This window comes from Solea senegalensis, linkage group LG15, assembly GCF_019176455.1.
Source record: "Solea senegalensis isolate Sse05_10M linkage group LG15, IFAPA_SoseM_1, whole genome shotgun sequence".
NCBI classification, from domain to species: Eukaryota; Metazoa; Chordata; class Actinopteri; order Pleuronectiformes; family Soleidae; genus Solea; species Solea senegalensis.
Window position 1 is genome coordinate 6,781,148 of NC_058035.1, and position 16,755 is coordinate 6,797,902.

At 40.1% G+C, this 16,755-nt stretch overlaps 2 protein-coding genes across 4 annotated transcripts in view; one reads left to right on the forward strand and one right to left on the reverse strand.

Annotated features, from left to right (window-relative positions):
* Nucleotides 1–299: 299 nt before the first annotated feature.
* On the reverse strand, nt 300–5,589 carry si:ch211-223a10.1 (probable protein S-acyltransferase 23). The gene is made up of 10 exons (XM_044045155.1): nt 5,313–5,589; nt 4,378–4,513; nt 4,168–4,278; nt 3,949–4,081; nt 2,995–3,173; nt 2,760–2,833; nt 2,492–2,654; nt 2,337–2,419; nt 1,953–2,143; nt 300–1,182 (listed from the first exon to the last, which is right to left on the reverse strand). The coding sequence occupies exons 1-10, from the start codon at nt 5,431–5,433 to the stop codon at nt 694–696; spliced, it is 1,680 nt and encodes a 559-aa protein (XP_043901090.1). The 5' UTR covers nt 5,434–5,589; the 3' UTR covers nt 300–693.
* A 738-nt stretch (nt 5,590–6,327) lies between these two features.
* The window catches only part of wdfy4 (WDFY family member 4), a 38,496-nt gene continuing 28,068 nt past the window's right edge, over nt 6,328–16,755 (forward strand). For 2 of the 3 annotated variants that reach the window (XM_044045549.1, XM_044045550.1), the window contains exons 1-15: nt 6,328–6,372; nt 7,337–7,430; nt 8,313–8,561; nt 9,658–9,769; nt 10,385–10,509; nt 10,735–10,863; nt 11,002–11,191; nt 12,067–12,256; nt 12,482–12,642; nt 13,821–14,053; nt 14,129–14,268; nt 14,478–14,608; nt 14,734–14,835; nt 14,950–15,140; nt 16,013–16,734. In XM_044045549.1, coding sequence (XP_043901484.1) covers nt 6,359–6,372; nt 7,337–7,430; nt 8,313–8,561; nt 9,658–9,769; nt 10,385–10,509; nt 10,735–10,863; nt 11,002–11,191; nt 12,067–12,256; nt 12,482–12,642; nt 13,821–14,053; nt 14,129–14,268; nt 14,478–14,608; nt 14,734–14,835; nt 14,950–15,140; nt 16,013–16,734 — 2,783 coding nt within the window. In that variant the 5' untranslated portion in view covers nt 6,328–6,358. Of the gene's footprint in view, nt 6,373–7,181; nt 7,431–8,312; nt 8,562–9,657; nt 9,770–10,384; nt 10,510–10,734; nt 10,864–11,001; nt 11,192–12,066; nt 12,257–12,481; nt 12,643–13,820; nt 14,054–14,128; nt 14,269–14,477; nt 14,609–14,733; nt 14,836–14,949; nt 15,141–16,012; nt 16,735–16,755 lie in introns of those variants that run through there. The other variant, XM_044045551.1, reaches the window with a different exon arrangement.

Below are 16,755 nucleotides of genomic sequence, written 5' to 3' on the forward strand. Positions count from 1 at the left end.
TTATACTACATGACTTCACCACTCACTCACATACTGTACTCCAGATACAACTGCATGTGAGGGGTGTGTGTGTGTGTGTGTGTGTGGGGGGGCATCATCTATAATCTAGAAATATGGTCCTGAGGGACACATAGGAAATGAGTATGTGTAATTGGATGCATGAAAAGAGCATGTCCTATTAGTGAGAGCAGAGGAAGTGTCATGGCGCAAATGACTGCGACGTCAGGTCTGCAATGAAATGACATTATGCTGGAAACAAGGACTTTCAGTGCACCTCCAATTAGTCTGAACAAGTTTGATTTATAGTATGCTTTAGTGCATTTATTTGAAGCAACATTCCACAGTGATGTTAAAAAACACAAGTTGTAAATGTGTACACTGTCAACATCAAAAAAAACACAGTTTTGGAAATATTCAGGAAAGTGCTATCCACAAGTTTAATCAAAAACTGTCTCTAAAATCTAGATAAATGAGCAACCTATTGCTAGTTACTATTATGAATTAGTTATCCTGCTAGTTACATAGTCACAGACATACACCCTGCTACTTGTAACAAGATTTTATATTAAATTAAAACACATTATGTGGCATTACAAAAGTTACTGAATCTGAATCTAAAGGGAACATCATCACAATGTTTGTACCACAGAATCTACACTGAGTAGTGTGTAAGGATAAAACAAATTCACAATTTTAAATGTCTATGGCAGATTTGTCCTCTGCCGTTTGTCCACTGCCCACTCGTCTTTGACCTTCCAGCAGAAAAGACAGTATTACAGACCAACGTTGTCCAAGTGTGCGCTGTCGAGCTGAGCTTTCACACTGCCTGAAGTAGGTCGTCGTTCCTGTGGCGATGGCGTTAAACTGCTCCGTCAGAAGCCACACCTCCCACAAAAGCGTCATGGCGTTCATAATCAGGAGGGCCGCAACCCAGAACTCCTCCCCTAACAGTGCGAGCAACGATGACAATCCATGATCGCCTGAGGGCATCTTGTTGTACAAGTAGCTTACTGCTGACGCAGCGAAAAAGAGATGAGCTGTCAACATGGAGAGGATGAAGAGGAGGAAGAGGCGGTGGTTCCCCCGGCCGACGCAGCGGTTCAGGAAAAGGCAGTGATGGTCATAGTCTTTAATGCACACTTCACACAGCTTGCAGTGTTTGGTGTAGTCCGGCTGGAACAACTGAGGGAAAACAGAAAAGGGATGGGAAGGACTGATCTTAGTAGTTACAAGAACCAATTCAGCAATTTATGTGAGTTAACTGTAAAATATGCATCACAACTCTCTGTTAGTAACTTAACATACAAATCCCTGCACCTACATACATTAACTAAGACTACATAATTGTTTTATGTACATAAATCATCACTGTTGTCGGGTTTACTCAGTTGCATTCTAATATTTTATAGCCCCTTGCATTTTCATACCTTATCCTAATATTCTTGACATTTTATTCTAATATTTTATTCATTTTCTTTCAGCTGACTACTGTTTTAATTTCACTAGTGTCAATCAACTCAACTAAACAATTCACAAGTGTTTTTTTTACATACAGCACATTACATGCGGCTTTGACATATGAGATGAAGAGGAGGAAGCTTGCGTGTATCCTTATAGATCCATACATCATCATGATTATGCTCTTGATATCAGTATAATATCTTGCATGGATAAATGACATTGTAGTTACTTCTGTCTCTTCCTCGCCTTCCTCTTTTCCTTTCTGTCCCCCACCTCTCCTCTGTCCCTTGTTTTTCCTTTCACCCAAACCAGTCAAAGCAGATTGCTGCACATCTTTTAAATCTGGTTCTGTCAGAGATGTCTTCCTGTTAAAGCTTGTAATGCTCATTGTGTGAACTGTTGGGTTTCATTTCGCTCTATAATATTGTAAAGGTCTCTGCCTTACTTGTTCAGTGCCTTGAGATAAAGTGTGTTGTGATTTGGCGTCTTACCTCACAGTATGGACAGAACCTCTGAGGACTCTGGTTGTTCTCCACCAGGTCAGCAATACAGGAGAATCGAGGATCTGCGTTTGCTATGTCCAGTGTCCCGGGGTCCTGTGTCAACATCTTACACAGAAGACCCAGGACTAGAATGAAGTGGACTGTTAACACCTGTGCCAGGGGACTGTTTGGCCACACACATTAAACAGGTTAAGGACAAACACGAGTCATCTTAATACACAAAACCTTTCCACTACAATTACGTTTTAATACCCATGTTGCTCTAAGACTGCACATTTTTCCAATGTGGAAATAATAAAAGATTAAGTAGACAGCAACTAGGCCCAAAATGAACGTCATCCATAAAAAAAAAAAAAATACTAGAAAGGATATTTGGCATAACTTTTCCATAGAAACAAAGCAGGGAATGGGACATGCCAGCGATGAGGGTTCCCAGGTAGACTGGGTTGGGTAACCTGGAATGAAGACATGTTTTCTGAAGAAACATGAACATATATTGATAAACAATTCAATTTCTTTTGTCAAACCTTTGGTAGGTGGTCATGCGGTGGTACTGTGAGAAGATGCTTCTGGCCAGCCATGGGAAGAGTAAGCAGCAGATTAGACCCCCATAACCTCCCAACATGGCTGCTATGAGCAGGATGGCAGATCCACTCAGAGTCGGAAAAAACAGTGTCCAGTAATATAAAACTGTTTAGAAAAAGAAACACAACACAAAAATAGATAAACTTCAAATATATACATGCTATTTTGTGTCAATTTCATTATATTTTCTTGTAGTGGAGTATTATTTACCACGAGACTCTCTTGGCCTGCTGTGTATTGGGTCTTTAATGTGCCGACTCAATAGTTTGGTGAGTTGCTGATGTCTGGAGAAAAATACAATATGACCATGTGTTAATCAGCTTTAGAAACCCTGGAGAAAATGGTATATATCTATATATTTAAAGGTGCTGAGGGTTGTAACAATCCCATGCACTTGTCTAATACTCAGTGTTTTTCCTGAGATTTCTAGGGACAGCAGATTCACCTGAATGTTTTCCCCTGCCTGCTTAGATCCAGAGGTGTGAGGCCGCTGTGGTCCTTCAAATGTAGCATCCTGCATCCTCCTCTCTGCAGCAGTGCCCAGCACACCTCTATTCCACCCCTCTCTGCTGCAACGTGAAGCGCCGTCGCCCCCTGCTGGTCAACTGCTTCCACACTGCATCTCTAAGGCACAAGCAGGGATGAGTTACACAGATGTTTATGTATCATTACACAGTTCCTTGAGTGTTCCAAGAGTTATGGGATGACTTATGAGTCCTGGTTACATTTATTATAGAAAGTCAAAATGATTTGATTTTAGTGGCGTTGATAATTGTTTTTAACCTTGTGAAACTGAGGAGTATAATAATTGAGTGGCCTTGATGGAGGTTTGTGCTCTCTGAGTCCTTTCTAGTATTGATGCTTATAGTCATATTTCAGTAGATATCTTTATATGACTTTACCAAACAACATGATCAAAATGTTTAATACACTGGTATACAGCCACAAACATTACCATATGGTTAAATTAACCGTGTGTGAATTAGGAGGTTTCCATTCTTTCCTTTGTGTTCAGCTACAAGAAAATGATGTACAGCGGGCCTGTTGACATGTTATCGGCTCCAGCCCATAATTATGGTGCATCACAAACAAGCATGCACATGTACTTGGCTGTTTACATGTAGCAAGAATCTTCTCCACCAACACCGCAGTATCATAATAAATGATAACGGTCAACAAAAAAAGACATTCGGTCATTTTTCATCAGTAATTTAAATACTTTACTAAATACAGGAGTTATTTCGTAAAAATGAACCAACTGAATGAGCTTAAAGTGTCTAAAAGCAGGCAGACGTAACAAATGCTTTATGCACATTAATTATCAGCTGGTATAGCAGCAGGAGCTAATATTTTTTGTTTCATTTTGACTCATAGTGAGAGAATGAAGACCATAACATACCCGCTCTTTTAGCAAATACCAGACCACTTCTGTGTTGCCTGTCGATGCAGCCAGGTGTAGAGGCGTCACAAGGTACATGTCTGTGTCCGAGAACCGGAACATTCCTGTCTCCCACAGATAATGCACTGCAATACTGGGAGCAATAATTTACAGTTTAAGTGTGCACAGTACATTTTAAAAATGTGACTGTGCAGTTACGAAATTATAGCCAACACTCACATGTTGCCTCCGGTGACTGCGTGATGAAGTGACGTCTTTTCTTGCAGGTCTATGAGGCGTAAGTCGGCTCCATACTGCATCATTTGGTGTATGATAAAGACATTTCCCTGTCTGATGAGAGTCACAGCTATGCATTGTTATTACACAGAATGTACCAAATAACACAAGGATGTGGCATGTTTTGCTCAAACCCTAAGACTGACCGCTCACCTGCAGGCAAAATGAAAGGCTGTCTGTCCTGCATCACATGTCAGGTTAGGGTCAGCTCCGTTACTAAGGAAATTGTCAACCAGTACACGGTTACCATGGAGGGCAGCATAGTGGAGTGGGCTGAAACCCCCCCAGCCTGCAAAAAGACAAACGTGCACATAAAACAATTGGGTTAGAAGATGCTCACCTTTAAAGATCTGCAGTATAAGCCTGATAAGAGTGTTATTCTGGTAAGTGTTGAAACACTCTGGAGTTGAGGTTAGGCTTCCCAGCTTTAACACTTTGTCACAGGATCTCTTCACTGATCACAGCAGGGTTACATTTCATTTTGGCACAAGTAAAAGTCCGCCTTTGAAAATAAAATAATGTTTCATTCACTGTGCTCTGTGCTGTGATATTTGCACTAAGGAATCGATGATATGGCCAAAAGTATCATCATGACCAAACATTTTAAATTATGAATTAAATAAATATAATAAATTAAAAATCAGGCTAAATATGGCTATTATCTAACACAATAAATGTCAGACAGTAACTGATTAATCCAGTTAAATGTGATTTTAAAGTTCGTATACAGAGAGACATATGAGGTAAATCATTCAAAGCTATGGCAACATGGCAACTTTGCCTTATTAACTGTAAACACTATTGTTATAGAATGATTGTTATAAGCCCTATTTGCACATCACAGCTCATTGTAATTGTGAAGCACGATTCAACAGATGGTTATTACGAGCATATGACAGGTTTCATCAACATCTTTGAAATCGGGAAATAAAACCACTGATATTTAAAGGCTAAACACTACGTGCACATAACAACACAGGAAGTAGTGGTTGTTTCACAAAAAATAAATAAAAAGAAAGCAACATTAAAAAAAAAAGAGCTGACGATAATGATGCTTTTATGTTGCACATTACTCTCTATAGTCTTACCTTTCTGTCTGAGGATCGATCGATCATTTTCAACGAAGTGCATACATTGTTCAATGGTTCCTCTCTGTATACAGTCAAATATGTCTCCACCGCTGAAGGAGCACGCCGGTGTCGGGTACATTGTGATAAGAGAAGTGACAGAGGGAGGATTGAAGAAACTGAATCAGCCGCACTCACGAAACGCTACAACATCATCATATGTCACCTAGAGTGGCGGATCATCTTTCGCTGCAAAGTAACGGCTATCTATCTTTCACTGTGCTAAACTGATTGTCGCAGTCAGACCACGCCCTGGACACCTCATTGGGCAAAGCTTGGAAACGTGACTCGTGACGTCAGCGCGTATGTCTTGTCTTTGAACAGTCTGCGCCTTTATATTGTTTATATATACATATATAAATATGTATATATATACATACATATATATTCATATTTATGTGTGCGTTTTGTGATCCTGGGTTAAATTTGGAATCTGTGTGAGAAATACAAAAAGGAGGTATAACATTCTGCTAATGTGGCCAAATATTTTAGACTATTATATTTTGGCTTTGATTATCATGAGATAACAAGATATGAAGTCTTAATTATAACATAGTAAGTCACAATAATGGGATAGCTACTATCTCATAATTAAGAGATACTAAGTCATACATACTATACATACTAGATCTGCGCTGGTTTCTACACATATTTGTTTGCAAATGTTATCGCCAGTATTTAATCACAAATAAAGGTGTTTGAAAAAAAAAACAGTGGTTGTAAAGAAACAAAATCACACTGTTAAATTTGTGGGCCGATTTAAAATTTCTATATTCCATTATATTACTATATTCATGATGTACAAATAAAATATTTTGTGACTTCTATGAATTTTATGCAACGCAGTTATTTATGCGGTGAAAACACGGTGTGTATATTTTTTTCAGTACTTTATTTTGAAAACCGGATGTGGTTTCAACGTCTTTAAAGGTCAGAGAAATGTAGTTACGTCCTAATTTGACAGCACGTAAAAAAACACTAATGGCGGCAGCAGTGCAGCGTTCGCAATGAACTTCAGCAGGTGATAATATTTACTGTGTGACTGGTTATAACTATCGGTGACACTCACAAGATTTGTTCTAATCACATTATTTATAGCACTCACCATGACAGCGCTGAAAAACCGTACAGTAGCTCACGACATTATCATTGTCACAAAACACCAAATATAATAAATAACTGGTTGTACTAGTTTACTATTTTTTGTTTGTTGCTAAAAGTGAAACGAAATCTGTCATTTGAATGACTAGGTTTTAATATTGTCCATTTACTTTTGGACAGTTTAATTTGTCCTTTCAAATTCCTTCCCCTCTTGTTCCCCTCCTCGGTGGTTCCGACTGTGACAAGAGGAAAAAGGGAGAAAGGTGGGGACTATACTTCTGTCTTAAGAAACGCCACGAGATGGCGCTGCTTAGCTTAGTTTTGGTATTGCTGTGATTTCTTTCTTTCTTTTTTTTCTGTATTCAGTTCAAATTGCGGTTTCTCAAGCTCAGTGCTACTGTACTCAGACACGTTACTGATAATTGCAGCCTCAAATATGGCAAAACACACTTTACAACAAAATTTATTATATATATATTTATTTAATAATTAATTAGACTACTTTTACAACTTAATTCATATAAAACTCTAGACACAATTTGCCCTTGCTGGGGTCTTTGGTGAATCACTGGGGTTCAATCCCTAAAATTCCTATCAAAGTTGGCCGACATGACACAACTATTAAACTGCCTCCCATTTGAGTTGTAGTGGGAGGGCCCCATCAAACCAGCTAAACAACACTTTTTTTCACTTCTGCTTCTCTGAGGAAGTAAGAAGGCACATGACCCAGGCCAGCTGATTTAAGTTGCTCTGCTTGTTCAAAGTTCAGTCCGCTTGCTGCAGATTAGTAAGCAGTGGGTAGTTTTACAGAAGTGTCCACACAGCAGGCGTTAGTCATGTCTTAGCAGGCCTCTGCTTGTCTTTTTCTCCTGACATGGAAACAGAGAAAGACCACATTTGAGCTTAAGCAATAACAATCCAGGTGACAGTTTCCTCACTGAGCCAAGAAACTCCAGGATGGCTCTCACACAACTACAGGTAAGAGTATGAATTCTGCTTTGGAAAACTACATTTGTGGATGTTTTTGTACCCATGATGTCAGTGTTAGTCTCTCACTCATCCTTATTTTACACACAAGGAAACAAGTGTTCATGCATTATATATAATGTAAAGTGACTGTCCTGTTAATTACTGTGCTGACTGATCATTCTGGTTCTTGATGATAAGTTTTTTATTTTCAAGTATTTCCTCATTGTTCAGCATGGGTGTTTCAAAACAAGACAAAAATCACTGTAACTATGAACCAAAGACTTGTCTGCTTGGGATAAACAAATACAAAATTTACACCAGTTGCCTCCTATGAATGATAGAAAAGAATATTGGTGTAAAAATGGCCCTGCACATCCTAAGATTTTATCAGTGTCACAGCTACTGTTTTTATTTAACAAAATTCCTAATTTACTATTTTTACATAAATTACACCTCAAATTGCCTCACAAAAATAATCGTTCAAATGTCTTGATGTGACAGGGATGCCTTTGCCATTATTGCACAATTAGTGTTTGTGTTGGTTGATTAAATATTGTGTCAGAGCAAAGGAATAACATCACTACACAGTGAAAACAAGAGATAAATTTAGCCCATGTGTTTGGGGATTTTACACTTGAAAAGCTGTCAACATTTTCTAATTTCACGAGATTGAATTTACTGGTGTTAAATTCTTCCAATTACTGAAAATGTGTTTTCCTCTGTGTGGATGTTGCAATGTAAACAGCATGCTCAGGTTTGGGTTTGAGAAAACATTATCTGAGAAAGTCAGACTAACGGGAAAGAAAACACATTTTGGATTTTATGTAAACTCAAGATTCCAAAAACAAATGGGGGACAGCAATCTCAAGATTTCTCTTTGTTTCACTCCAGGACCAGACTGTGAAAGGGGAGAGGATCAATAAGGAAACTGGGGAGCTGAGTGCTTCAGGGGAGTTATCTATCTCTGTGGAGGTGAAGAAGCAGAAAGTGGAGAGCTCTTGCAGGAACATTCAACTCTCACAGGAGCTGAAAGAACAGATACAGGAACTTGGAATCCACTCATGCACAGACCACAGACCTGATATTCCTATAGAGCAGAGGGAGAAGCATCTAGTTAAAGTCTTACCTATCTACATACAGGTATGCACCACTGGGTCAATTTCACAGCTATATTTTGCAGTTCTCCAATCTACAAAGGGAGTTGTCTCTTTTTTTCCCCCAATTTTGAAACTGGGACAGTATCTACTAGAGAATCTTGAACTCGGCATGGCAGCCACAGCTTTAATCAATAACCCAACCATGAAAAGGTTAAATTCCAAACTGTTTGAATGAACAATTAAATTAAAATCCGCCAAAAGTCAGATGTTTGAGCCTCAGCTGATCATATCACTTTACTTTCCCCAAATGTAACATGTATATGAACCTTTAGTTCATGCATGCAGTTTACTGAACTGTCACATGAAATACCAGCGTGCCTCAGAGACTCGGCTCCAGGCCTCACTTTGATTAACACTCGCGTAATCCGGGCCTGAATTGCGTCACAGTTGTGAATCCACCTCACCCCCCATGCACACACACACACACACTATGTGAACTCCATTAGTGATCTGTGTGTGACACCATTGATCAGGTTTACAGCTGCAGACATAATCGCTTTTTGGTTTGTGTGCAGTTCTGTGTGAATAGATAAACCTGACCAGAGTTTTGACTAGAACATAGGGCCTCACTTAAGAGAAGCAAACTCAGTGAAATGTGATATCCTCTTATAGACCTGAAGAGTGTATAGTAGGCACGGGCTTTCATTATTTATAGCGTAGTGCATTAGCAAAAGCACTTGAGATCCAACGATAACGCGGTTGCTCTGCCTCACTAAATATCATGCATTAGGTAGAGATGTGCTTAACAAATAAGGGAAAGATTACATTTAATGTGATTAATTACATGTAACATTACTTAATATCACTTAATCATCACAATGGTGCTTTCAAATCTTTCTCCCATAGCACATTTTAAAGCAACATAATCTCACCAAATGCTTTAAAAGAAACAAACATAAGCAGAGAAAATTAAAGTCCACAGAGCAGACGGCAACAACAAAAACTCTGCATAAACTGTACATACAACTCAAACTTTTCAGTCTATTTACAAACTCTCAGTGTAAGTTTATCTTTTTTTTGTGTAGAATCAACATATTTTTGGCTCTTCTCTTTCTTTCCTTCTTCCCCACTGATCCCAGGCCTGTGAGGATGGTGGCAGACTTGAAGGTTTGGATGTAAAGGGGCTTGCAGCTCTCACTGCAGACACTGTCATCTTTAACATCCACAGCAGACTGGCAGAAAGACCAGCAGGTACTACCAGGCACTCATACATCAGCAGATAGAGGGACTTTCTACCTCCTTTGTCTACTTCTGCTTTTCCAACCTGCTGTAGTTTGTTTCCAGTAAGGTTTTCTTAATGCTTTAAACGCTCTTTCTGGTGCGTTCTGTTCACAGAAGAGTTCAAGCAGCTCATGCGTAGTTAAATGCTTGAAGAGGTTGGTGTTCTCTCACGGCTGGCTCGCTCCTTGTCTCTTATGTTGCTGTTTGTTTACATGCAAGGGTGTTTTTATGACATCAAGCAGAAACACATTTCTGTTTTAGAGAAGTAGACTTCTGTTTCCAAGTTTGATAATGTGTTTGAATAGTTATTGCATACTTGCAAAAAATTTTTCACTCTTTCAGCACTGCAAGCTTTCTTTCTTGAATTGATCTGGCCTTTTTAGGGAATTTCCTGTTACAAACCATTGTGTAGTTTGAAGTACTAGAAAGAAATGAAAGAAAGCAAATGCAAATGTCCCTTTCTGGAAATAGAAATGAGAACCCTGCGCCACCCTTATTGTTTTCACATGCAGGTTATTTCCTATTTAAACACTGGTTTACTTTACTGAAACACATTGAATGATTTCTATTTGCTACTGCTTTCAGAGGCGGCACGTGAAGAAGTGGTGCAGTTCTTTCAGAGGCTGGATGAGGACAGAAAGTGTGAAATAGGAGAAAGTCCAGGGTGGCTGCTGTTAAAGTCACTTCTGCTGCTGACAGCTGATACATCCGTGAGTTATAATTAACAGTTAGTTTGAAGATTGAAGGAATATTTATTAACAAGTTTTTTGTAGAAAACACTTTGGTTGGCGTTGAATGCTACTTAATGTACTGGAGATTCTATTCATATTTAAGTATCTTACCTTCACAATGCATCAATTATTATTAGCATTATGCTTGTAATATTCATGATTTTTAAGTTATTAAACTCTCTCTCTCTCTCTCTCTCTGTGTAGGATATATTGTTGTGTATAAATCCAGGTCTCCCTGTGGCTTTGGTGAAATGTCTATACCTGCTCGTGTGCCTTCCAGCTAAACAGGAGAACACAGCCATAGAAGAGACCTTTCAGGAGCCACTAACACAGGTCAGTTAATGTTTACTCTGTTTACATTTTTTTCCTCTATGTTGCATGACAGTTTTACCTTTCTGCTTTATGTGCTGCTTCTATTCTTTTCTATTGTCTTCAGGTCACTGCCCACTTCTTACCGCTGCTCTTTTCCAGGTTCTCCTCCAGCTCTGTCGGCAGCCAGTCAATGTGGAGAGGCTGGTGGAAACTCAGGAGTTACAGTGTCTCATTATCGGCCTCACGTCATTATGGGATCAGACCAGCGCCTCCTGGAGACACCAGGCCTCCCGCGTTTTAAAGGCAGTGTCCGCTGTAGCAACAAGCAACACTGTCCCGAGCTTGCTAGGTGAAGTAATTCAAAACTTGAGTCAAGATGTTTATCTTGCCGTTTGTGCATAAACAGACTTTCTGGGCAAAAAGGAAAAAATCCCAGAGTCTGTAATTTGAAAGGCAGAGAAAACAAGACACAGAGAAATACAAAAATAAACACGCAGTAAAAGTGCAGAAAGCTATCAAGATAAGTAACTTTACTTTTTGTTAAACCTACATGGCCATTTAATAATTATTTTACTGTGTTACAGCAGTTGTTGACAGAAGTTTGCTAAATTAGATTATTTTCTTGCGGTCCTTATAATCGTAAAAAGATTGATGATATATCCACCACTATAATAAATGTTATTACACAAGTAATATAATCTATTATTTACATAGCTATTGCTGTATGTACTGTATGAAAGGCTTGGGAAAACAGGATGCTCAGAAAGTGGATACTTAGATTTGATTTAAAATGACTTGGGCAGGGAGATGTTTTTATTTCAGTAATTAATTGATTGCACAGAGACTCATGATCACTCAGCCCAGAAATAGATGTGCTGCAAATGTGTTTCACATGATGCATCCACCAACGCAGATGATTCACTCAAATTATTCATTCAAGTGGTGTTTTAGCTTACTTCAATTTATTTCAGACATCAAAAAGTCGTCTAGATTTTCCACCCTGATGACATTCCAACATGACTGTTAAGTTCCTTCCTTTTGAATATATATAAAAACAATGAATACATTTTCTTTAGACCAAAGGTTCATGATTTTAGTCTACCTTGTGCATCATGACAGAAATTGTGCCTCGAGAGAAATGTTTTTTTCAAACATTGATGTGCTGTACATTTCACAACAAATGTGACTTAACTTACCAAGAAAAACCTCCTTTCTCTGCATTAGGCAAGAATTGTGTGCGTATCTGCATCCAGAACCTGTTGCACATCCGCACAGACGTCTCAGGACTGCTGCTTGCTGAAGTGGCCGTGGCCGTGTTCAGCTTCATTAGAGACACCTATCCCCTCAATGCAGCCCTCTTTGTGGAGTTTGACACCAACAGTGGCTACCGGGCCCTTGAGAACATCCTAAAACGGTGAGATAGATGGACATGGACAACAATTAATGAAACAAATGTGCGATGTCAGCTTTGGCAGTAAATGAACTTGCTTATTTAAGATGAGAGAAAACAGGCATTCAGATAAATTCATTTTCAGGTGCAACAATTCTGATCTTACCATTAGTACAGAGACACGTTTATCTTTCTCTGCGACTTGTATGCCTTTACCATTATGCTCTTATATGATTATACCACCAACAGCTGTGAGGAATGTGTGTCCGTGGACCATTTCCAGCCTGTGGAGGAGTTACTGGCTCTCATTGCATCGTTTACTCTACTTGGAAAAACTGAACTTAAAGTGGCTCTTTGTGTCACCAACCCACAGCCTCCAAGCTTCAAGTTTGATCCACCACTCACCAAAGGTAGGTCAAGTTTTCAATGTTCTGCTTTGTTACTCTCTGGCTAACACTCCCTAATTATCTCTTAACAGTTTATTGTACCATGAGGATAAACTCTGAACCATCACTTCTAAATGCACACTCCAAACCATCTAATTATTATCTTTGCGTGGCTCAGCAAAGATGGGCACGGGGAGGGGAATGGCTGCCCCAAATGACCACACAGTTCATCCCATCTTTGCACTTTAGCCCTCATATAACCCACCCGAACTGCACCAACCCCCTTTCCCCTCTCCTTGATTTCCCACACACCATGACTCCCCACTCCCCCTCTGCTACCCCGCTGCAGTGCACAGCACCCCTCACGTTAACAGGCAGCTGAGGTGATTATGTCTGGGATGATGAAGTGGAGGCTTCCCCTCTAACTCTGTTAGGATGCCCCACATCCATTCACCACTGGCCTACAGCAAGCATCCATCTATCATAGATGCACACACACCTCCATCCAACACTCATAAATAGAGTGTCCATAATAAACACACACATAACAATGCAAACATACACACACAGTTTCAGCTCACATCTATCACACTGAGGAGTAGATATCTTTCCAGAAGAGGGTCGAGAGATTGTTTCTGTGCTGATCTTATTTGATTATGATGCAATTCTTTTCTATTAAGTGTGAAAATGAATCAGATTCATAACCTGGTATATATTTATACACAACAAACACAAGTGTTTTTCTGTTTCCAAATCTAAGACCATACCTAAATATTTTGACAATGCAGCAAACAAACTCTATCAAGGCAGATTATGCTTGATTTTCTTTTGCCTCTGTGGATATTATATTGTTTGTTCAATCTGTCTGTGTATGTATAACTCGGTTTGCTTGTAGAATTCACCATGTGCTGCGTGTTAAAGGTTGCTCTTAATTTATTAGGTTTCCCTTTTCTATCAAATTGACTGACTGACCTTGCCAGAACAACAACGATAAAACAGGGTTTACATTCAAAATGTCTTTTAGTTGAATTGACCTCAGTGTGATATTGTTTTGCAATGCTGTATTTGATAAACTAGTAAAATAATAACTTTCCATGTTTCTATGGCCCTGTTTTATTTAATCTGATGTGTTTTAAGTGCTTGAAACCTCCTTTGACACTGATATGTTTTCCATTTAGTTACTATTGTATGTTTGTCTCCAGGCTCAGCAGTAAAGAACCTGCAGGCCTTCCACTTGCTGCAGGCCTCCTTGCTGCGTTCCCAAGATTCTCTGCTGTGCTGCCAGCTCCTTCGCACCCTGCAGATAATATGGGAGAGCGATCCTGCCAATTTCTTCCTCCTGGAGTGGACCGTCCAGTCAATGGCCCAGGTGGCTGCCTGCGTGTGGAATAAACCAGCGCCTGTCCAAGAACTTTTCTTTTCTCAGCTAGAGATGGTATGACTTACAATCTTCAATCTTGTTGTTTCCTTAACACAATACGAACTCTGTTTAATGCTGGGTTTCCTACAGGTCGTATTTAAGCTGAATTACATCCCTCATGAGACCTTACGTGCAGTACTGGGTGTGCTGAAACAGATTTGGGCTGGGACACTGGCTGGAGGACTGGTGGGGATAAATTTTGGAGTGTTGGCTCTTAAATGTTTTCACAGGTGAGTTGGTATAATAAACCCTATATCCTTTTTTCCACCTTGGTTAATCATTAATACAAATACACACAAGTTTATCGGATGTAGTTGCCAATTTTAGGTGTAAACACCTATAACCAACATCACATGTGCACGCTGCTATGTTTGTCACAGTGCACAGTGCTCTATGTATGCTGATCATTGGCTACTGGGCCATCTACTTTGCTCTGTAGGATGACAGTACACAGTGGTATGCTAGCTGAGGTGTTGAGTGATTGGCGTCTTCTGGAGATGCTGCTCGGAGAACTGCGTAGAAGAGCTAAAATCCTCAGGAAGGCTGGAGTTGTCTCTTCCTCTCAAATAAGTATGAACATTTATCTCTTCAGCATCAGATGTAGTCACAATTGTACAGCGACTCATACCTGACAGGGATTGAATGTTTATGAAAGCAGGCCATGGATGATTCAGTTTTGTTGTTGTGCTTTTTAGAGTCCGAGCACCAGCCATGTGTGGAAGACAGTGATCATTTGCTCACTGCCTGTATGCTTAAAGTTGTGTCAAGCCTTACTTTGCGTTCCATTAAAAACACAGGTATGCACATTCACTTCCTTTTATGCACACCTTCTGCAACCATTTTCTGGTGTTTTTTTCCACATAAGGCAAGAAACTGTAGTTGCCTACTTAAGCTTATCATGTGTATTCTAGTTTCAGTGCGAGACCTTGGTATGGTTCCCTACATAAAGATCTTCTTGGATGAGGATCAGTACAGGGGTCCCACACTGAGCATTCTGGAGCAACTCGCTGAGATTAACCCTGAAGAGTTCATGAGTACAGCCATAGGTGCAATCTGCTCCTCAACACAGCAGGAACTTGGGTTGAAGTGGGACCTCTTGCAGGTACTTAGATTTTTCATCCACATAAAACAGCACACAAACATCGAGAAACACTTGGATACCGAGTGGTCTCGGATGTCTCCACTCAAATCATAACAAATTCTAATGCACTTAAAACATAATATGCTAGTGAATTTATTTTCTTAGCATGTGGGACCCTAATTCCATTATAGACAAATGCAGATTGATTTGCTAAAACAGGTTGAGCTGTTAACTCTGGACCTATTCGATTAGGGCAGCAGCTCTGAGCTGTGGCACTACGAGGATTACCACCTCTATCAAATCAGTGAATGGGACAGAGATGTGATTAAGCCTAAATAAGTTACACACCTACTGTATGTGTCCATTTTTATAAATGGCAGCAAGAAGAGCACTTACTTGCATATATTGTGTGAGAGGGCTTGTTTGTGCATGCATGCAGGAGTGTGTGTGCGTGTGTGTGTATGTGTGAGAGTTCTTTGTGTTAACATGGTTAAAGCAAGTGGCAATCACATTGGGTGCGACCTGGGTTGGCAAGTGTTGAGAGCCATTGTGATTACTCCAGTATCAGTTAATCACATTTCCCTCTGCGTTCTGCCTCACACATTACCTACCTGATGGATTAGCTCTTAAAATTGAATAAACCTAATGCTATTTCGTTCACCTCCAAAAACTAGTTACCAGAAATGATTTATGATATATCTGTGTGTTTCATCTATTTTTCATGACATTGTTTTAATTGACTAGGGAGATGCTTTTAAGAGCTGGGACTTTGAGCAAAGTGTCTATCAATACCCTACACATTCTTTTTTAAAATATAATGTAGAGAATCAGCTTTGTCACACGTTTGATAAGGTGTGTTTGGTGTATTTGACTCCCCTCTTTATATGTTTCAGTCTGTGCGGAAGGTACTGGACAGTCCCAACAGCTGGGATGCCTTCAGGAGAGCAGGAGGCTTCACTGGACTACTGTCTCTGGTGATCGACATGGAAGGAGCCCTGTCTGACCCTCCACAGAGAGAACTGTGGAAGTCGATTGAACATCAACAGCTGCTGGACCTCCTCCTCCTCGCTCTTCACACCTTGTCCTTGGCTGTGCATCTCCACGCAGTAAATGCACATTATTTCGAGACTGGTGGCTTTTATGAAAGGCTGGCAGATGCTCTGCTCCAGCTCGGCTGCTTTGATAGCAACAGCCCGGAGAAAGAGAAATGGGATAGGGAGCAGGACTCCTGTCCTAACACTTCAGTGGACAACCAGGCTCCTGGAAAGAGCTTCCATCAGTATGTTGACTTAGCAGAGGCCAGTGAATCTCCCTCCTCCTCACCTGAGCACTGTCTGCCTGTCACTCTTCGGACATGTATCAAATTGCTCTCCTTTCTTGACCAGTTTGCGTCAGGTGCTTGCCCTCATCAGGAGTTAAACTTGGTACTAGAGCTTGAGGATGGGTATGGACCAGATAAAGACAAATTGAATGGAACTGTAAAACATGAAGGCGTATTTTCAGGGTCCCCTCCTGTCCACCTAGGATCAGCCTCACAGACAGTGCTGGACACACAGGGAGGATCCAGAAGTACAGCACCTAGTATTTCTACAGTCTACAGAGAATCTCAGAACAGGTGGATGATTTAACTGTTTGG